This window comes from Oncorhynchus mykiss, chromosome 10 (genome assembly GCF_057628025.1).
Source record: "Oncorhynchus mykiss isolate SJ-2025 chromosome 10, ASM5762802v1, whole genome shotgun sequence".
NCBI classification, from domain to species: Eukaryota; Metazoa; Chordata; class Actinopteri; order Salmoniformes; family Salmonidae; genus Oncorhynchus; species Oncorhynchus mykiss.
In genome coordinates this window covers 32,442,542-32,460,344 of record NC_143031.1, presented here as the reverse complement: position 1 = coordinate 32,460,344, position 17,803 = coordinate 32,442,542, and the positions used below count along the sequence as shown (strand labels likewise).

General features: G+C 49.8%; 1 protein-coding gene across 1 annotated transcript in view; it reads left to right on the top strand.

The window, feature by feature from the left end:
- Positions 1-17,306, top strand: part of LOC110533652 (coxsackievirus and adenovirus receptor homolog) — a 107,094-nt gene extending 89,788 nt beyond the window's left edge. Inside the window, exons 4-7 of the mRNA XM_036990073.2 lie at positions 9,858-10,013; positions 10,170-10,292; positions 10,443-10,581; positions 14,055-17,306. Coding sequence (XP_036845968.2) covers positions 9,858-10,013; positions 10,170-10,292; positions 10,443-10,581; positions 14,055-14,340 — 704 coding nt within the window. The 3' untranslated portion in view covers positions 14,341-17,306. The remainder of the gene's footprint in view (positions 1-9,857; positions 10,014-10,169; positions 10,293-10,442; positions 10,582-14,054) is intronic.
- The last annotated feature ends 497 nt before the right edge of the window (positions 17,307-17,803 follow it).

Sequence of the window (17,803 nt, the reverse complement as noted above, 5' to 3'; positions counted from 1 at the left end):
AGTTCTTTGAGGACAGTCAAGGTTTCGGCTTGAGGTGATATGTAAACAGCCATGGCGGAGGAGAATTCTCTTGGGTGATAATATGGTCGGCATTTAATTGTGAGGTATTCTAGGTCAGGTGAACAAAAGCACTTGAGTTCCTGTATGTTTCTAGAATTACACCATTATTCCTTAACTTCTTGCGTCGAGCAATCCCGTATCCGGGAGCGTAATCATAGCCTCAAGCTCATTAGCATAACGCAACGTTAACTATTCATGAAAATCGCAAATGAAATGAAATAAATATAGTCTCACAAGCTTAGCCTTTTGTTAACAACACTGTCATCTCAGATTTTCAAAATATGCTTTTCAACCATAGCTACACAAGCATTTGTGTAAGAGTATTGATAGCTAGCATAGCATTAAGCCTAGCATTCAGCAGGCAACATTTTCACAAAAACAAGAAAAGCATTCAAATAAAATAATTTACCTTTGAAGAACTTCGGATGTTTTCAATGAGGAGACTCTCAGTTAGCAAATGTTCAGTTTTTCCAAAAAGATTATTTGTGTAGGAGAAATCGCTCCGTTTTGTTCATCACGTTTGGCTAAGAAAAAAACCCGAAAATTCAGTCATTACAACGCCAAACTTTTTTCCAAATTAACTCCATAATATCGACAGAAACATAGCAAACATTGTTTAGAATCAATCCTCAAGGTGTTTTTCATATATCTATTCGATGATAAATCATTCGTGGCAGTTTGGTTTCTCCTCTGAACCAAATGGAAAAATGCACGCAGCTGGAGATTACGCAATAATTTCGACGGAGGACACCAAGCGGGCACCTGGTAAATGTAGTCTCTTATGGTCAATCTTCCAATGATATGCCTACAAATACGTCACAATGCTACAGACACCTTGGGGAAACGACAGAAAGTGTAGGCTCATTCCTGGCGCATTCACAGCCATATAAGGAGACATTGGAACACAGCGCATTCAAAATCTGGGGCACTTCCTGTATGAAATTTCATCTTGGTTTCGCCTGTAGCATTACTTCTGGGGCACTCACAGGCAATATCTTTGCAGTTTTGGAAACGTCAGAGTGTTTTCTTTCCAAAGCTGTCAATTATATGCATAGTCCAGCATCTTTTCGTGACAAAATATCTTGTTTAAAACGGGAACGTTTTTTTATCCAAAAATTAAAAGAGCGCCCCCTATATCGAAGAAGTTAATCATGAAACACCCCCTTCTGCTTACAGGAGAGATATTTTTTCCTGTCTGCGCAATGTACTGAGAATCCTGCGTATTCCGAGTATCCCGAGAGAGCCATGTTTCCGAGTATCAAAGCCATTGCCGAATTTTCAAAACACCACTTTACCCATGTGTGTTCTGACTCTGGCCCAACCCATCGATATCTAGTCTCAATCAGAACCATTAGAATGTGTTTGTGTTCTAGAAATCGTTGGGGAGGTATTCAGATCCAGACTCATTGCGGAGAACAATGAGTGTATTGTTTGGCCGAATCAAGGAGTCTGGGTAGCCAGGCAAGTGTATGGCTGTTCCTGTGTCAACTTTACTCTGAAACTCCCCCAGTCACTCAACCATTCAGCATATGTACATACTGTATGAAAAGTGGTGTGGGCTGACTGATGTGGTCAAACAACATAGGAACTATTACTAAGGCCCTGCACACTTTATCGTAAATACTGCCAGTGCCTGGATAAAGTATGATTAGGACTCTTGTTTTCCTGGTTAACAACATCTCTCTTTTGAGAAATTGGTGTTGACACAATTCGTTGGTGTTATATTTAACTGCCTTTACCAGGAAGTTGTGTCCAAAACAAACTGGTTTCTAGTCATTAATTTACACCAGTAAGCCTGGCTCGAAGCCTCTCTCTGTTTTACAGGGTGGAAGATAAATTGATTCAGTAATGTCCAATGATTACCTGAGCCAGCCGAGAGATGGGCTTGAGCTGACTAGAGCAAATACAATGCAGAGTCATTTCTCCTAAGTTGGCCACAGAGCTGGTGATGTAGTGTCTGTCGATGCTTACTCGCTGCTGCCCGGTAGTGGGTCTGACAGGCCTAAAGCCATTGACCCTTGAGGCAGAGCTGTTCCTATTCTCTAGGGGAGCAGTGTGACAAGAAGACATGAAGACCTCTTGCCTGCTCCCCAGTATATTTTCAGTTCGCCCTTTTTTTTAAATTAACAATAATAAATCAATACAAAGTTAAATGGGAAACATAAGTATTCATAAAGAGTATACAAAGGACTGTTGGGCTCGGGAGTACAATAACACATTACACAAGGACCTTAACATGCTGACCACACTGCTCGACCGTGTCAACAAGAGTCTGCTTAGCCAGGTGCTAAAATATAACTTGGTTAGATTTGTGACGCTAGATGCGCTGCAAGACTCGCCATACCTCATTGGTTTTTAGGAGCATATATCCACGTGGGTGATTGAAAGATGAACTGAGGTTCACACTCCAGTCTCGTCGGTATTGGTAATGCACCTTGAAGTGAGTTGCCAACCGCCATGTAAAGTCCGAAGAAGAAGAAGCCTGAACGAGACGAGATTACTGGAAACAAACTTGGTTTACCCTTTTATCAGTAGATTAATTGTCGGAGTAGAGGACCTTGTGCATTTCGGGTAAAATAACAACCTAAAGTTTATCCCAGGACAAAGTAGCTAGCAACAGAAAGTTAGCTAGCTAAATTGCCATAAATGTTTAATGCTTTTTGACCTCTCCCCAAATTAATATAGTTGGTTCAGAGTTTGTTTTGATATTTAAACCTGCGTGTCCTGATCGCGTCTGGTGTTGGTGGACAAAATCAACATGCGCGCGATGGTGGACGCACGCACGCCAGCGGTCTAATCAGCATCTAAGGGATATGCACACATTTGATAATTTTTTTGTTGGTGGAGTTTTTGTAAATATACATTTGTGAATCTGAATTTTGTCCAAAAGAATAATACAATGAATTCCCATCAGGTCACAATGTAAATGCTCCAGAGAACTTTGGCAGACATGGTCACTCCGACATGTCACACACACTCTCAGATGTACACGTGCGCACACACACACACTAGCGCTAAGAGATTATTACTTTTTGAGGACGGTTTGGTTTCGGTTCAATTATAAAAACATTATGGTTTTGATTAGTTTTTTTTTTACATTAAATAGATTATGCATTATGTGGGTTGAATTCTGTAACACTGAATAAAACAATCAAAGTCCCATGATGGTAGTGACTGCCCATTACTGCTTAACCATCACTTATTAACCATCACTTATTCACATTACTTTATTGAAATCTTTGATTTGTTTTATGACTTTTATAATTCAAGTCCTCATCTCATCTCTATAGAGCTGCTGCCTATGCGATCTGACAAAATCACTATTTTAGTAGTTCTTCAAAGTAAATAAGACATACTTTTATAAATACCAACTATCAATCACTTAGGTCATGTATTTTCAGGTAGAGCTACCTCACGCGTTCTTCTCTCATTTCTCTGTGTCTGCCCCACACCGACCAGGCAAATAGGCGCGCAATGGATTATGGTCATAAACTGTTTGGGTTTGATCTGATGTGTCTCTAGAGAAACTGTGCATTGAGCTCACAGAAGGGGAAAAAAACAACTAAATGGAATTAAAATAATTGAACCGACGTCGGTCCATTAGTTGTTTAAAAAACGAAAAATAACATACATTTTGGGGACACACACACACACACAGAGGCATCTTCCCTGAGTGCAGGTAACGTTGTGAGCTATGTGTTGTCTCCGCTAGTTTAAAGATGGACAGTGACGTTAACAGGAGTAGAGAGCACCTGCAGTCAGTACAGCACACCGGACAGGCACATCAGCAACCATCACAACCATTCACCATCTCTGCCTAGACTTCACATCAACCATTCACCATCTCTGCCTCGACTTCACATCAACCATTCACCATCTCTGCCTCGACTTCACATCAACCATTCACCATCTCTGCCTCGACTTCACATCAACCATTCACCATCTCTGCCTCGACTTCACATCTACCATTCACCATCTCTGCCTCGACTTCACATCAACCATTCACCATCTCTGCCTCGACTTCACATCAACCATTCACCATCTCTGCCTCGACTTCACATCAACCATTCACCATCTCTGCCTAGACTTCACATCAACCATTCACCATCTCTGCCTCGACTTCACATCAACCATTCACCATCTCTGCCTCGACTTCACATCAACCATTCACCATCTCTGCCTCGACTTCACATCAACCATTCACCATCTCTGCCTAGACTTCACATCAACCATTCACCATCTCTGCCTAGACTTCACATCAACCATTCACCATCTCTGCCTAGACTTCACATCAACCATTCACCATCTCTGCCTCGATTTCACATCAACCTTCAACAGCCATTCACTTTCACTCTGTCACCTTGGCCTCAGTCCCAACCAACGTATCACCATCGCTCTACCCATAGGTCACTACATTCTTTAACAGCCAATCGCGTTCTCTCAAGTTCCCTGATCTGAATCCCAAACAACCAATCAGCACTGCCTAGACCTCACTACAGCCTTTAACAGCCAATCTTTCTCAGTCTCCCTGGCCTCTCCAAACTGATCCCTCATGGTCTTTATAACTACGTCTCTGGTCTATCACGCTCACTTTCTCCATATATACTCTACTGTACCCTATCTGTGTCTCAATGTATCACGCTCACTTTCTCCATATATACTCTACTGTACCCTATGTGTGTCTCAATGTAGCCCAGTACAGCAATAAATCACCTTATCCTTAGCCCTTCATATTACACCACATCCATATAGTCCACCACAACCAATCACGGTCTCCCTCTAGTCTCTACAGTATCTCTCTAAAGACCAGTCTCTTTCTTCTTCCTTTGACCTCATCTCTTGCTCATATCACACATAAAAATCTGCTCTGAGGAAGCTTCTACCAATTTCCAATAGGAACATCTACATGTTGAGCTATATGTAGCCCTTGATATGTCAAGCTGACTTTGAGCTTTTAATGTGAATTCAAAATGTCATTGCTGTATTACATTGTAAGACACACACACTGCATGTGGACAGCCGACCTCCAAGTCAGGAGAGCGAGCAGCCTTGGCCCCCGTTATCCCTCCAAGCGTCCATCAGTACTCGTTTAATTTCTCTCTGTTCTCTCATTCCTCCCCTCCCTCATTCTGTCCGTCCTGACCCCTGCCTATTAGATTAGATGGGCTGGGCGCTGCACTATGTGCTGTAGTGTCCCACAGGGCCGTCTGGTGTTAATCCACATGGTTCTGTCCTCCCCTCTCGCCGGGCTTTGTTGTTACAGCGACCATTACCAAACCATGTCAGTGCTCCAGCACAACGCTCAGACACACAGAGAGAGAGAAAAAGAGAGGCAGTCGCACATACACACGACTACACACACACAGAGAGAGAGAAGGAGAGACACTCACAGTCGCACATACACACTACTACACACAGAGAGAGAGAGCGAGAAAGAGAGGCAGTCGCACATACACACGACTACACACACAGAGAGGAGAGACACTCAGTCGCACATACACACGACTACACACACAGAGAGAGAAGGAGAGACACTCACAGTCGCACATACACACGACTACACACACAGAGAGAGAGAAGGAGAGACACTCAGTCGCACATACACACGACTACACACACACAGAGAGAGAGAGAAGGAGAGACACTCACAGTCGCACATACACACGACTACACACACAGAGAGAGAGAAGGAGAGACACTCAGTCGCACATACACACGACTACACACACAGAGCGAGAGAAGGAGAGACACTCACAGTCGCACATACACACGACTACACACACAGCGCCAATTAGGCTTCCTAAATGCCACCCCACCTCCCATCCCTAGCATAGTACCCCCTACCTCACCCCACCTCCCATCCCTAGCATAGTACCCCCTACCTCACCCCACCTCCCATCCCTAGCATAGTTCCCCCTACCTCACCCCACCTCCCATCCCTAGCATAGTACCCCCTACCTCACCCCACCTCCCATCCCTAGCATAGTACCCCCTTTCTCGCCCCACCTCCCATCCCTAGCATAGTACCCCCTACCTCGCCCCACCTCCCATCCCTAGCATAGTACCCCCTTCCTCACCCCACCTCCCAGCCCTAGCATAGTACCCCCTACCTCACCCCACCTCCCATCCCTAGCATAGTACCCCCTACGTCGCCCCACCTCCCATCCCTAGCATAGTACCCCCTACCTCACCCCACCTCCCATCCCTAGCATAGTACCCCCTACGTCGCCCCACCTCCCATCCCTAGCATAGTACCCCCTACCTCACCCCACCTCCCATCCCTAGCATAGTACCCCCTACGTCGCCCCACCTCCCATCCCTAGCATAGTACCCCCTTCCTCGCCCCACCTCCCATCCCTAGCATAGTACCCCCTTCCTCACCCCACCTCCCATCCCTAGCATAGTACCCCCTACCTCACCCCACCTCCCATCCCTAGCATAGTACCCCCTACGTCGCCCCACCTCCCATCCCTAGCATAGTACCCCCTACGTCGCCCCACCTCCCATCCCTAGCATAGTACCCTCTTCCTCGCCCCACCTCCCATCCCTAGCATAGTACCCCCTTCCTCGCCCCACCTCCCATCCCTAGCATAGTACCCCCTTCCTCGCCCCACCTCCCATCCCTAGCATAGTACCCCCTACCTCACCCCACCTCCCATCCCTAGCATAGTACCCCCTACCTCACCCCACCTCCCATCCCTAGCATAGTACCCCCTACCTCACCCCCCATCCCTAGCATAGTGCCCCCTTCCTCGCCCCACCTCCCATCCCTAGCATAGTACCCCCTACGTCGCCCCACCTCCCATCCCTAGCATAGTACCCCCTTCCTCGCCCCACCTCCCATCCCTAGCATAGTACCCCCTACCTCACCCCACCTCCCATCCCTAGCATAGTACCCCCTACCTCACCCCACCTCCCATCCCTAGCATAGTACCCCCTACGTCGCCCCACCTCCCATCCCTAGCATAGTACCCCCTACGTCGCCCCACCTCCCATCCCTAGCATAGTACCCCCTACCTCACCCCACCTCCCATCCCTAGCATAGTACCCCCTTCCTCACCCCACCTCCCATCCCTAGCATAGTACCCCCTACCTCACCCCACCTCCCATCCCTAGCATAGTACCCCCTACCTTACCCCACCTCCCATCCCTAGCATAGTACCCCCTTTCTCGCCCCACCTCCCATCCCTAGCATAGTACCCCCTTCCTCACCCCACCTCCCATCTCTAGCATAGTACCCCCTTCCTCACCCCACCTCCCATCCCTAGCATAGTATCCCCTACCTCACTCCACCTCCCATCCCTAGCATAGTACCCCCTACCTCACCCCACCTCCCATCCCTAGCATAGTACCCCCTACGTCGCCCCACCTCCCATCCCTAGCATAGTACCCCCTACGTCGCCCCACCTCCCATCCCTAGCATAGTACCCCCTCCTCGCCCCACCTCCCATCCCTAGCATAGTACCCCCTACGTCGCCCCACCTCCCATCCCTAGCATAGTACCCCCTTCCTCGCCCCACCTCCCATCCCTAGCATAGTACCCCCTTCCTCGCCCCACCTCCCATCCCTAGCATAGTACCCCCTTCCTCACCCCACCTCCCATCTCTAGCATAGTACCCCCTTCCTCGCCCCACCTCCCATCCCTAGCATAGTACCCCCTACCTCACCCCACCTCCCATCCCTAGCATAGTACCCCCTACCTCACCCCCCATCCCTAGCATAGTGCCCCCTTCCTCGCCCCACCTCCCATCCCTAGCATAGTACCCCCTACCTCACCCCACCTCCCATCCCTAGCATAGTACCCCCTACGTCGCCCCACCTCCCATCCCTAGCATAGTACCCCCTACGTCGCCCCACCTCCCATCCCTAGCATAGTACCCCCTTCCTCACCACACCTCCCATCCCTAGCATAGTACCCCCTACGTCGCCCCACCTCCCATCCCTAGCATAGTACCCCCTACCTCACCCCACCTCCCATCCCTAACATAGTACCCCCTACGTCGCCCCACCTCCCATCCCTAGCATAGTACCCCCTTCCTCGCCCCACCTCCCATCCCTAGCATAGTACCCCCTTCCTCACCCCACCTCCCATCCCTAGCATAGTACCCCCTACCTCACTCCACCTCCCATCCCTAGCATAGTACCCCCTACCTCACCCCACCTCCCATCCCTAGCATAGTACCCCCTACGTCGCCCCACCTCCCATCCTTAGCATAGTACCCCCTACGTCGCCCCACCTCCCATCCCTAGCATAGTACCCCCTTCCTCGCCCCACCTCCCATCCCTAGCATAGTACCCCCTACGTCGCCCCACCTCCCATCCCTAGCATAGTACCCCCTTCCTCGCCCCACCTCCCATCCCTAGCATAGTACCCCCTTCCTCGCCCCACCTCCCATCCCTAGCATAGTACCCCCTTCCTCACCCCACCTCCCATCTCTAGCATAGTACCCCCTTCCTCGCCCCACCTCCCATCCCTAGCATAGTACCCCCTACCTCACCCCACCTCCCATCCCTAGCATAGTACCCCCTACCTCACCCCACCTCCCATCCCTAGCATAGTACCCCCTACCTCACCCCCCATCCCTAGCATAGTGCCCCCTTCCTCGCCCCACCTCCCATCCCTAGCATAGTACCCCCTACGTCGCCCCACCTCCCATCCCTAGCATAGTACCCCCTTCCTCGCCCCACCTCCCATCCCTAGCATAGTACCCCCTACCTCACCCCACCTCCCATCCCTAGCATAGTACCCCCTACCTCACCCCACCTCCCATCCCTAGCATAGTACCCCCTACCTCACCCCACCTCCCATCCCTAGCATAGTACCCCCTTCCTCGCCCCACCTCCCATCCCTAGCATAGTACCCCCTACGTCGCCCCACCTCCCATCCCTAGCATAGTACCCCCTACGTCGCCCCACCTCCCATCCCTAGCATAGTACCCCCTTCCTCGCCCCACCTCCCATCCCTAGCATAGTACCCCCTACCTCGCCCCACCTCCCATCCCTAGCATAGTACCCCCTACCTCACCCCACCTCCCATCCCTAGCATAGTACCCCCTACGTCGCCCCACCTCCCATCCCTAGCATAGTACCCCTTACGTCGCCCCACCTCCCATCCCTAGCATAGTACCCCCTTCCTCACCACACCTCCCATCCCTAGCATAGTACCCCCTACGTCGCCCCACCTCCCATCCCTAGCATAGTACCCCCTTCCTCACCCCACCTCCCATCCCTAGCATAGTACCCCCTACCTCACCCCACCACTCCAACAGACAGACAGGCAGACAGACAGGCAGACAGACAGGCAGACAGACAGACAGACAGACAGACAGACAGACAGGCAGACAGACAGGCAGACAGACAGACAGACAGACAGGCAGACAGACAGACAGACAGACAGTTCATTTTTGCCTTGCACTGGATCTGGTCTGCTTTCAATTTGGAGTTGTGTTTGCTTTTGAATTCTCGTCTCCTGTCAACAGACAAACTATGTCTGGCTTCAGCAGATGCCCTACCCCCACCGTTTGTGTGTGTGTCACGCTCTGATCGTAATTATCTTGAGTGACAGCACCTGTAATGACAGCAGCTGTGTCACTGACCCTGATTACTGCTCTCATTACGCTGATGACTGCTGCTATGAGACACACACACAGCGTGGCAACCTGCCCAGAGGGGTGTGCAATAGAAAATCAGGAATGGTTTGTGTAGCTTCAAGCTAATTTCTCTTTTCCGCCATGTCTGCCATCTCTAATAGCTTATTCTCCCCCCCCCCCCCCCCCCCCTCCCCTCTCTCCTGGTAGTGAGGCCGTCCAAGCCCAGATGCTCTGCCGACGGCCCCACCCTGGAGGGTAGGGATGTGGTCCTGAGGTGTACATCCAGTGAGGGGACCAACCCCCTGCAGTACACCTGGGAGAAGACCAGCGACAACAAACTGCTGCCTGCCTCCGCCGTGCTAGGTAAGACATATTTATGGAAGCCAGGTTTTACCATCCCCAGATGGAGCAGATGCTTTGAAACAGAATGGTTATTCACTGCCAAATGGACAGAAGGGTCTCTGAAAAGTTTTGGCTTCCTGAACGTGCTTCTGTCAACCCCTCCCCCTCTGTCTGTAGACCCTGTGGGAGGCACCATGAATGTAAGGAATGCGTCCACCAGCTCCTCGGGAACCTACCGCTGCACAGCTAAGAACCACGTGGGCATGGAGGAGTGTATTCTACAGCTTGGCATCACTCCCCGTGAGTCCCTCAACGCCCCCTGATTCACCTTTATGTGATTATTTTAATCGGGTGGGCATTTGTGCTGAGACCTGTATGGCTGTATAGAGTCAAAATGGTGGGATTGTATAGGATGAGTGTTTTTAATGATTTTCTCTGTGTGTGGTCTAGCCCCCAACACTGCTGGTATCATAGCTGGAGCCATCATCGCTGTTCTGCTGGCCCTCATCATCATCGCCATCATCCTCTTCTGCTGCTGCCGCGCCCGCAACAGGAAGAAGTACGAGAAGGAGATCTCCTACGAGATCAGGTACGGGCAACGCATTATTACACCATCAAAACTGTGTAGGATCCCCCAAATGCACTTCATTGAACAGACACTGGTACATACTGCATCAAACTGATATAGCAGTGTAGTATGTATTATCTAACTATCTGTATGTGGTTTATTTGGCTGCTACAGCCTGAGATAAAGCAACGAAAACTGTGCCAGTAGGTATGTGTCATTGTGAACGTCCAACATTCTCTGGCCTCAGCTCCTCCTGGCCCAGTCTCACTCACTCACTCGGAAAAAAGGTTGTCACCCCATCAGCGTTCTTTTTTCCCCTTCCTAAAATAAACGGCTTTGGTAATCAGTTTGGGGGTTTTGTTTGTTCTGTGGATCCTGTCTGTCCTGCCCAGCCCCCCTGGACACAGTATTCCATCCAGAAAGCACAGGGCCTCCCTCCCTCTGTCTCTGGGTCTGCTAGCTTCAGCCTGGACACTGTCTGGCTATCTGCCTGGGAACTCAGTGGAGCACAAAAAAGATTAGCCCAATGAGCACTGTGTCTAGGTACCCAGCCCTAACACACACACACACGGAGGCACGCATACAGACAGGAATGCACACTTGCACACACAGAAAAACACTTGTGCGCATACACACACATACTTACTAAGATATTCAAAGCCAAGGGCCCCTCAGGCTCAGTTTGATTGAGCTCTTTAATGGATTATTGCCGGTTATTAGTTTTGAATTGTGTTACTCTGGGAGCTGAAGGGGGTTGGTCAGAATGAAGGTTGCTCTGTTACCACTGCTGAGAATCCTCATTCTTACTGTAGCTGACCAGAGCTGGCACAGTTCAAACTACATTCCATCCCCTCTAGCTATCATCGCTGTCTCTTTCTCTCCCTTCATCCTCTTTTTCTGTCTGTCCCACCCTCTCTGTCTGTCTGTCCTACACTCTCTCTGTTTCTGTCTTATTCACCCTCTCTGTCTGTCTGTCCCCCTCTGTCTATTTCTGTCTTGTTCATCCTCTCTCTTTCTGTCTGTCCCCCTCTGTCTGTTTCTGTCTTATTCACCCTCTCTGTCTGTCTGTCTGTCCCACACACTCTCTGTGTTTCTGTCTTATTCACCCTCTCTCTGTGTCTGTCTGTCCCACCCTCTCTGTCTGTCCCACCCTCTCTCTGTGTTTCTGTCTATCCCACCCTCTCTGTGTTTCTGTCCTATTCACCCTCTCTCTGTCCCACCCTCTTTGTCTGTGTCCCACCCTCTTTGTCTGTGTGTCCCACCCTCTCTGTCTGTGTGTCCCACCCTCTCTGTCTGTGTGTCCCACCCTCTCTGTCTGTGTGTCCCACCCTCTCTGTCTGTGTGTCCCACCCTCTCTGTCTGTCTGTCCCACCCTCTCTGTCTGTCTGTCCCACCCTCTCTGTCTGTCTGTCCCACCCTCTCTGTCTGTCTGTCCCACCCTCTGTCTGTCTGTCCCACCCTCTGTCTGTGTTTCTGTCTTATTCACCCTCTCTCTCTGTCTGTCTGTCCCACCCTCTCTGTCTGTCCCACACTCTCTCTCTGTCTGTCTGTCCCACCCTCTCTGTCTGTCCCACCCTTTCTCTGTGTTACTGTCTTATTCACCCTCTCTGTCTGTCCCACCCTCTCTGTCTGTCCCACACTCTCTCTCTGTCTGTCTGTCCCACACTCTCTCTCTGTCTGTCTGTCCCACACTCGCTCTCTCTGTCCCACACTCGCTCTCTCTGTCCCACCCTCTCTCTCTCTGTCTGTCCCACCCTCTCTCTCTCTTTGTCTGTCCCACCCTCTCTCTCTTTGTCTGTCCCACCCTCTCTCTGTGTTTCTGTCATATTCACCCTCTCTGTCTCTGTCACACTCTCTGTGTTTCTGTCTTATTCACCCTGTCTGTCTGTCTGGCTGTCCCACCCCCTCTCTCTGTCTGTCCCACCCTCTCTCTCTGTCCCACCCTCTCTCTCTGTCCCACCCTCTCTCTCTGTCCCACACTCTCTCTCTGTCCCACTCTCTGTCTGTCCCACCCTCTCTGTCTGTCCCACCCCCTCTCTCTGTCTGTCCCACCCTCTGTCTGTCCCACACTCTCTCTCTCTGTCTGTCCCACCCTCTCTCTCTGTCTGTCCCACACTCTCTCTCTGTCTGTCTGTCCCACACTCTCTCTCTGTCTGTCTGTCCCACACTCTCTCTCTGTCTGTCTGTCCCACACTCTCTCTCTGTCTGTCTGTCCCACCCTCTCTCTCTGTCTGTCTGTCCCACCCTCTCTCTCTGTCTGTCTGTCCCACCCTCTCTCTCTGTCTCTGTCCCACCCTCTCTCTCTGTCTTTCTGTCCCATCCTCTCTCTCTGTCTGTCTGTCCCACCCTCTCTCTCTGTCTGTCTGTCTGTCCCACCCACCCTCTCTGTCCCACCCTCTGTCTGTCCCACCTTCTCTCTCTCTCTCTGTCTGTCCCACCCTCTCTCTCTCTGTCTGTCCCACCCACCCTCTCTGTCCCACCCTCTTTCTGTGTTTGTCATATTCACCCTCTCTGTCTGTTTGTCCCACCCTCTCTGTCTGTCTGTCCCACCCTCTCTCTGTCCCACCCTCTTTGTCTGTCCCACCCTCTCTGTCTGTCTCTGTCCCACCCTCTCTGTCTGTCTCTGTCCCACCCTCTCTGTCTGTCTCTGTCCCACCCTCTCTGTCTGTGTCTGTCCCACCCTCTCTGTCTGTCTCTGTCCCACCCTCTGTCTGTCTGTCCCACCCTCTGTCTGTCTGTCCCACCCTTTGTCTGTCTGTCCCACCCCTTGTCTGTCTGTCCCACCCTCTCTCCTTGTCTGTCTGTCCCACCCTCTCTCCTTGTCTGTCTGTCCCACCCTCTCTCCTTGTCTGTCTGTCCCACCCACTCTCCTTGTCTGTCTGTCCCACCCACTCTCCTTGTCTGTCTGTCCCACCCACTCTGTCTGTCCCACACTCTCTCTGTCCCACACTCTCTCTGTGTTTCTGTCTTATTCACCCTCTGTCTGTCTGTCCCACCCTCTCTCTCTGTCTGTCTGTCCCACCCTCTCTCTCTGTCTGTCTGTCCCACCCTCTCTCTGTCTGTCTGTCCCACCTTCTCTCTCTTTCTGTCCCACACTCTCTCTGTGTTTCTGTCTTATTAACCCTCTCTGTCTGTGTGTCCCACCCTCTCTGTCTGTCTGTCCCACCCTCTCTGTCTGTCTGTCCCACCCTCTCTGTCTGTGTGTCCCACCCTCTCTGTCTGTGTGTCCCACCCTCTCTGTCTGTCCCACCATCTCTGTCTGTCTGTCCCACCCTCTCTGTCTGTCTGTCCCACCCTCTCTGTCTGTCTGTCCCACCCTCTCTGTCTGTCTGTCCCACCCGCTCTCTCTGTTTTTCTGTGTGTCTCTCCATTATCTTTCACTTTCTTTCTCTGTCTGGACCCCTGGGGGAAAATCCAAACCCAAGTGAATGTGAAAGGGAGTGAAAAAGCTTGTGTTTTTTACATAACCATCTCACCCCCCTTCTCTCCTTCAGAGAGGACGTCCCCCCTCCGAAGAGCCGCGTATCGACGGCCCGCTCCTTCACCAGCGTGGGCAGCCAGCGCTCCTCCCTGGGCTCCATGTCCCCCTCCAACCTACACGAGTACGCCCTCAAGCCCCAGTACGACAAAATCCCCTCCGTGGAGGAGTATGAGAGGCCCCCCAGCCACGCACCCCTGCCCCCACCCGTCGCCAGCAAGATGGCCGGCCCCAACCTCAGCCGCATGGGCGCCATCGCCGTCATGATCCCCGCCCAGAACAGGGACGGCTCCATTGTGTAGTGGAAAGAAACAGAAAGATGGAGGGAAAGATCGGGGGACACTAGCCAGAGAGGTGGGGTGGCTGGGCTGGGGGACTGTGCTGGGCAGCCAGATTTTACCCTCTACCACTCACCACCAACTGGGACCCCCAATCTGCTCTGCTTTATGGAGGTTTGGGTGTGGTGTTGTACTGAGGAGAAAAGAGAAGCAGTATTGTACCATGTCACCCACTATGAACTATTTACTGTGGACAAAAAAACAGATGCTTTTATGAATTTTACTTCCTGAACTTTCTCACACATGACAATTATGAATTCTAGGCTGGGTACATTTTAATGGTCAATTCACACAGGTTTCTTTGTACATAGTTGAATGCATGATGTTTTTGTTTTTTATCTAGCCGGCCCTGTGCATAGAGAGTTGTGTTCAGAGCGGACCAAGGTCTCTGATTGGCCTGTTGTGTACCATGTAGAGTATTGCAGCTTGACGTGTATGTTTCTGGGAAATGTACAGTTCTACTCTACTTTTTTTGGATGAAATACTCACGGAGTGATCAGACATTTGATCAATTCACTTCTGTAACACACAGCTTATATCAAGATTAGGGGTTACTGAAGGAATTTTAGACTTCTGCTTTTCAAAATAATGATTTGTCAAGTAGTTACCTTTTTTAAAGATGTTCATTCCACTGGTTGGACTGTGGCTGATGTCATGGCCATGTTTGCCAGCCCTGAGAGAAATTGGGTCAGCTGGTTATTTCGACAGTTGACCGTTTTGAAATGTCCAGCTTGGTCTGGAGGGGACGGGTGGACAGGGTTGGCTAATGACACGGAAGGGGGAGTTCAGACCGCCACATGTTGTGATTAGTGTATTGTCTCTTTGCCGGGTTTACAGCCCACCCCTCAAGTTCCTACAACAGGCAGTGTTTTGGGAGGTGCGGGGTGAGGTTCACTGAACAATCATATTTGATTGTGTTTGACTGCCACCTGCCCCTCTGACCCCGCCAGGACACCCCTTCCCTATCCCCTACACTGTATGGTATTATTAACCCGCTCTGGTGTTTAACCATCAAACCCCTGAACAAAATGGTACATTAGTAACTGCACACTCAGGATTCAATATCTCGATGAAACAACTTTCTCAATGGTCATTATGAAGTCAAAAATGTTTAGTGGTTCATTCATGCACCTCTATTCATGAAGGATAAATGAAGTATGTACAGTATAGTAATTTACATGATATATATGGAAGGAAGTGAGTGTTGAGGGGAAGAAGAAGATATTAGAATACTGAGCCACGGGTGTTAGGTGTTTTCCAGGGTGTCTATAATGCACCCATGCTCTCTCACTCTGTCACATACTCACAGCCCTCCCAGTCAGTGCTTCTGCTCAGCCCAGATGGAGTGTTTATGTGATTCACGTCAGTGTTCTTGTGCCTTGTCTGTACTGACTTGTATCACATACATACTGTTACAGCCACAGGCCTCTAGGTGTGTGTGTGTGTGTGTGTGTGTACCCAGGCTGTGCTCTAGTCTTCTACCGTTGCTATGCACTGTACATGTATGTTTTGTAGCCAGCTGTCGTTGTATGATACATGACACAATAGTTGGCTACAGAACATGCAGTATGTCTGTAGTACGAGACCCACATCGGCATGACAACTAGTCCACTTTTCACGGTTCTGGATCCTGTGTAAATCCACATCAACTGAGTGGAGGTTGGTTGCTTTAATTCCCCATCCGAAATGGATTCTTTTAATTTACATTAGCTCTATATTCGAACATTAGCAATGTAAAAAACAACAACAAAAACAGTTGACACACAGTTGTTACTTCTTTTTTAGTTTTAAATGTATTATTTGAGTTTTTTTTTTATTATTTTTTTATGAAGGCTTTGTTTGTATGTGTAAATATACTGTAAAAGTTACACCATCTCTAGAAGTAATCCCACCACACTTCCTCTAATGCCCTGTATGTATGATGATGATCTGCCGTGCTTTGCTTGGTTAATGTGTATCTAAAACATGATCGATGGGTCTTGTAAATAACAGTGGAGGGTGAAAGCCCACTAATGTTAATTCAGATGGGCACCACTGGAATTCTACTGCAGCCATGTTTCAATATCCACATTAGCGTATTAATTCTGATGAAGCAATAGCATGCATTGTAAATAGTATACTAGTATGGTGAATGAAACACACAGACTCTGTGTGTATGAAATAGAAAGTAGTAGATTTGAGGTGGATGAAGTGGAGGAGACCGGTGAAAGTAGTAGATTTGAGGTGGATGAAGTGGAGGAGACCGGTGAAAGTAGTAGATTTGAGGTGGATGAAGTGGAGGAGACCGGTGAAAGTAGTAGATTTGAGGTGGATGAAGTGGAGGAGACCGGTGAAAGTAGTAGATTTGAGGTGGATGAAGTGGAGGAGACCGGTGAAAGTAGTAGATTTGAGGTGGATGAAGTGGAGGAGACCGGTGAAAGTAGTAGATTTGAGGTGGATGAAGTGGAGGAGACCGGTGAAGACCTCTCGGAGTTGTGTCCTTACGCCTCTCCGTGTTGTGGCAGGTGTAACCTCACACATGGGGACAGCAGCCACATCCAAGACAGGAAGTAAAGTGAAACCCACCCCATACATTACCCCGAAGTGAAAAACCTGTCAGCTCTCTCGAAGCCCAGGGAACTGTGTGTTGGTGTGTGTCTTTACTGTCTGGATTTGTCCCCAATATAGTATTTTAGTAGACCCCCAACTGCTGACAAACTACAGAGCCATTAGGGAGGTAGTCATGTTGTACAGTCCCTCTCAACTCAGAAAACGAATAAGTACTACTAACATGGTATTAACTGTAGCTTTTAAAACTAGTGTACTAATATTGTATGAAGATTTTTATTTGGTGGTTTGTTTGCACATTGTGTGATCATACCTGTTTTTATTTTTGTGCGTGTATTTTTTTGTGCTGTATTTTTAAATAATAAAGGACAAAATGAAAGAAATAATAACATTATTTTGCCTTTCTTTCCCATAGCAGCAGCTTTTGACTGTCTTAAATCAACGTGTTTTTCTCTCTGCAAGTATCAGCAGCCTGCCTGTCTATCCTCTGTGACATGGCTGGCCCTCCTCCAGGCTTCCTCTGTGACATGGCTGGCCCTCCTCCAGGCTTCCACTGTGAAATGGCTGGCTCTCCTCCAGCCTTCCCCTGTGACATGGCTGGCCCTCCTCCAGGCTTCTTCTGTGACATGGCTGGCCCTCCCCCAGGCTTCCACTGTGACTTGGCTGGCCCTCCTCCAGGCTTCCTCTGTGACATGGCTGGCCCTCCTCCAGGCTTCCTCTGTGACATGGCTGGCCCTCCTCCAGGCTTCCTCTGTGACATGGCTGGCCCTCCTCCAGGCTTCCTCTGTGACATGGCTGGCCCTCCTCCAGGCTTCCTCTGTGACATGGCTGGCCCTCCTCCAGGCTTCCACTGTGATTCATTTGAATCAGGCAGTGATTT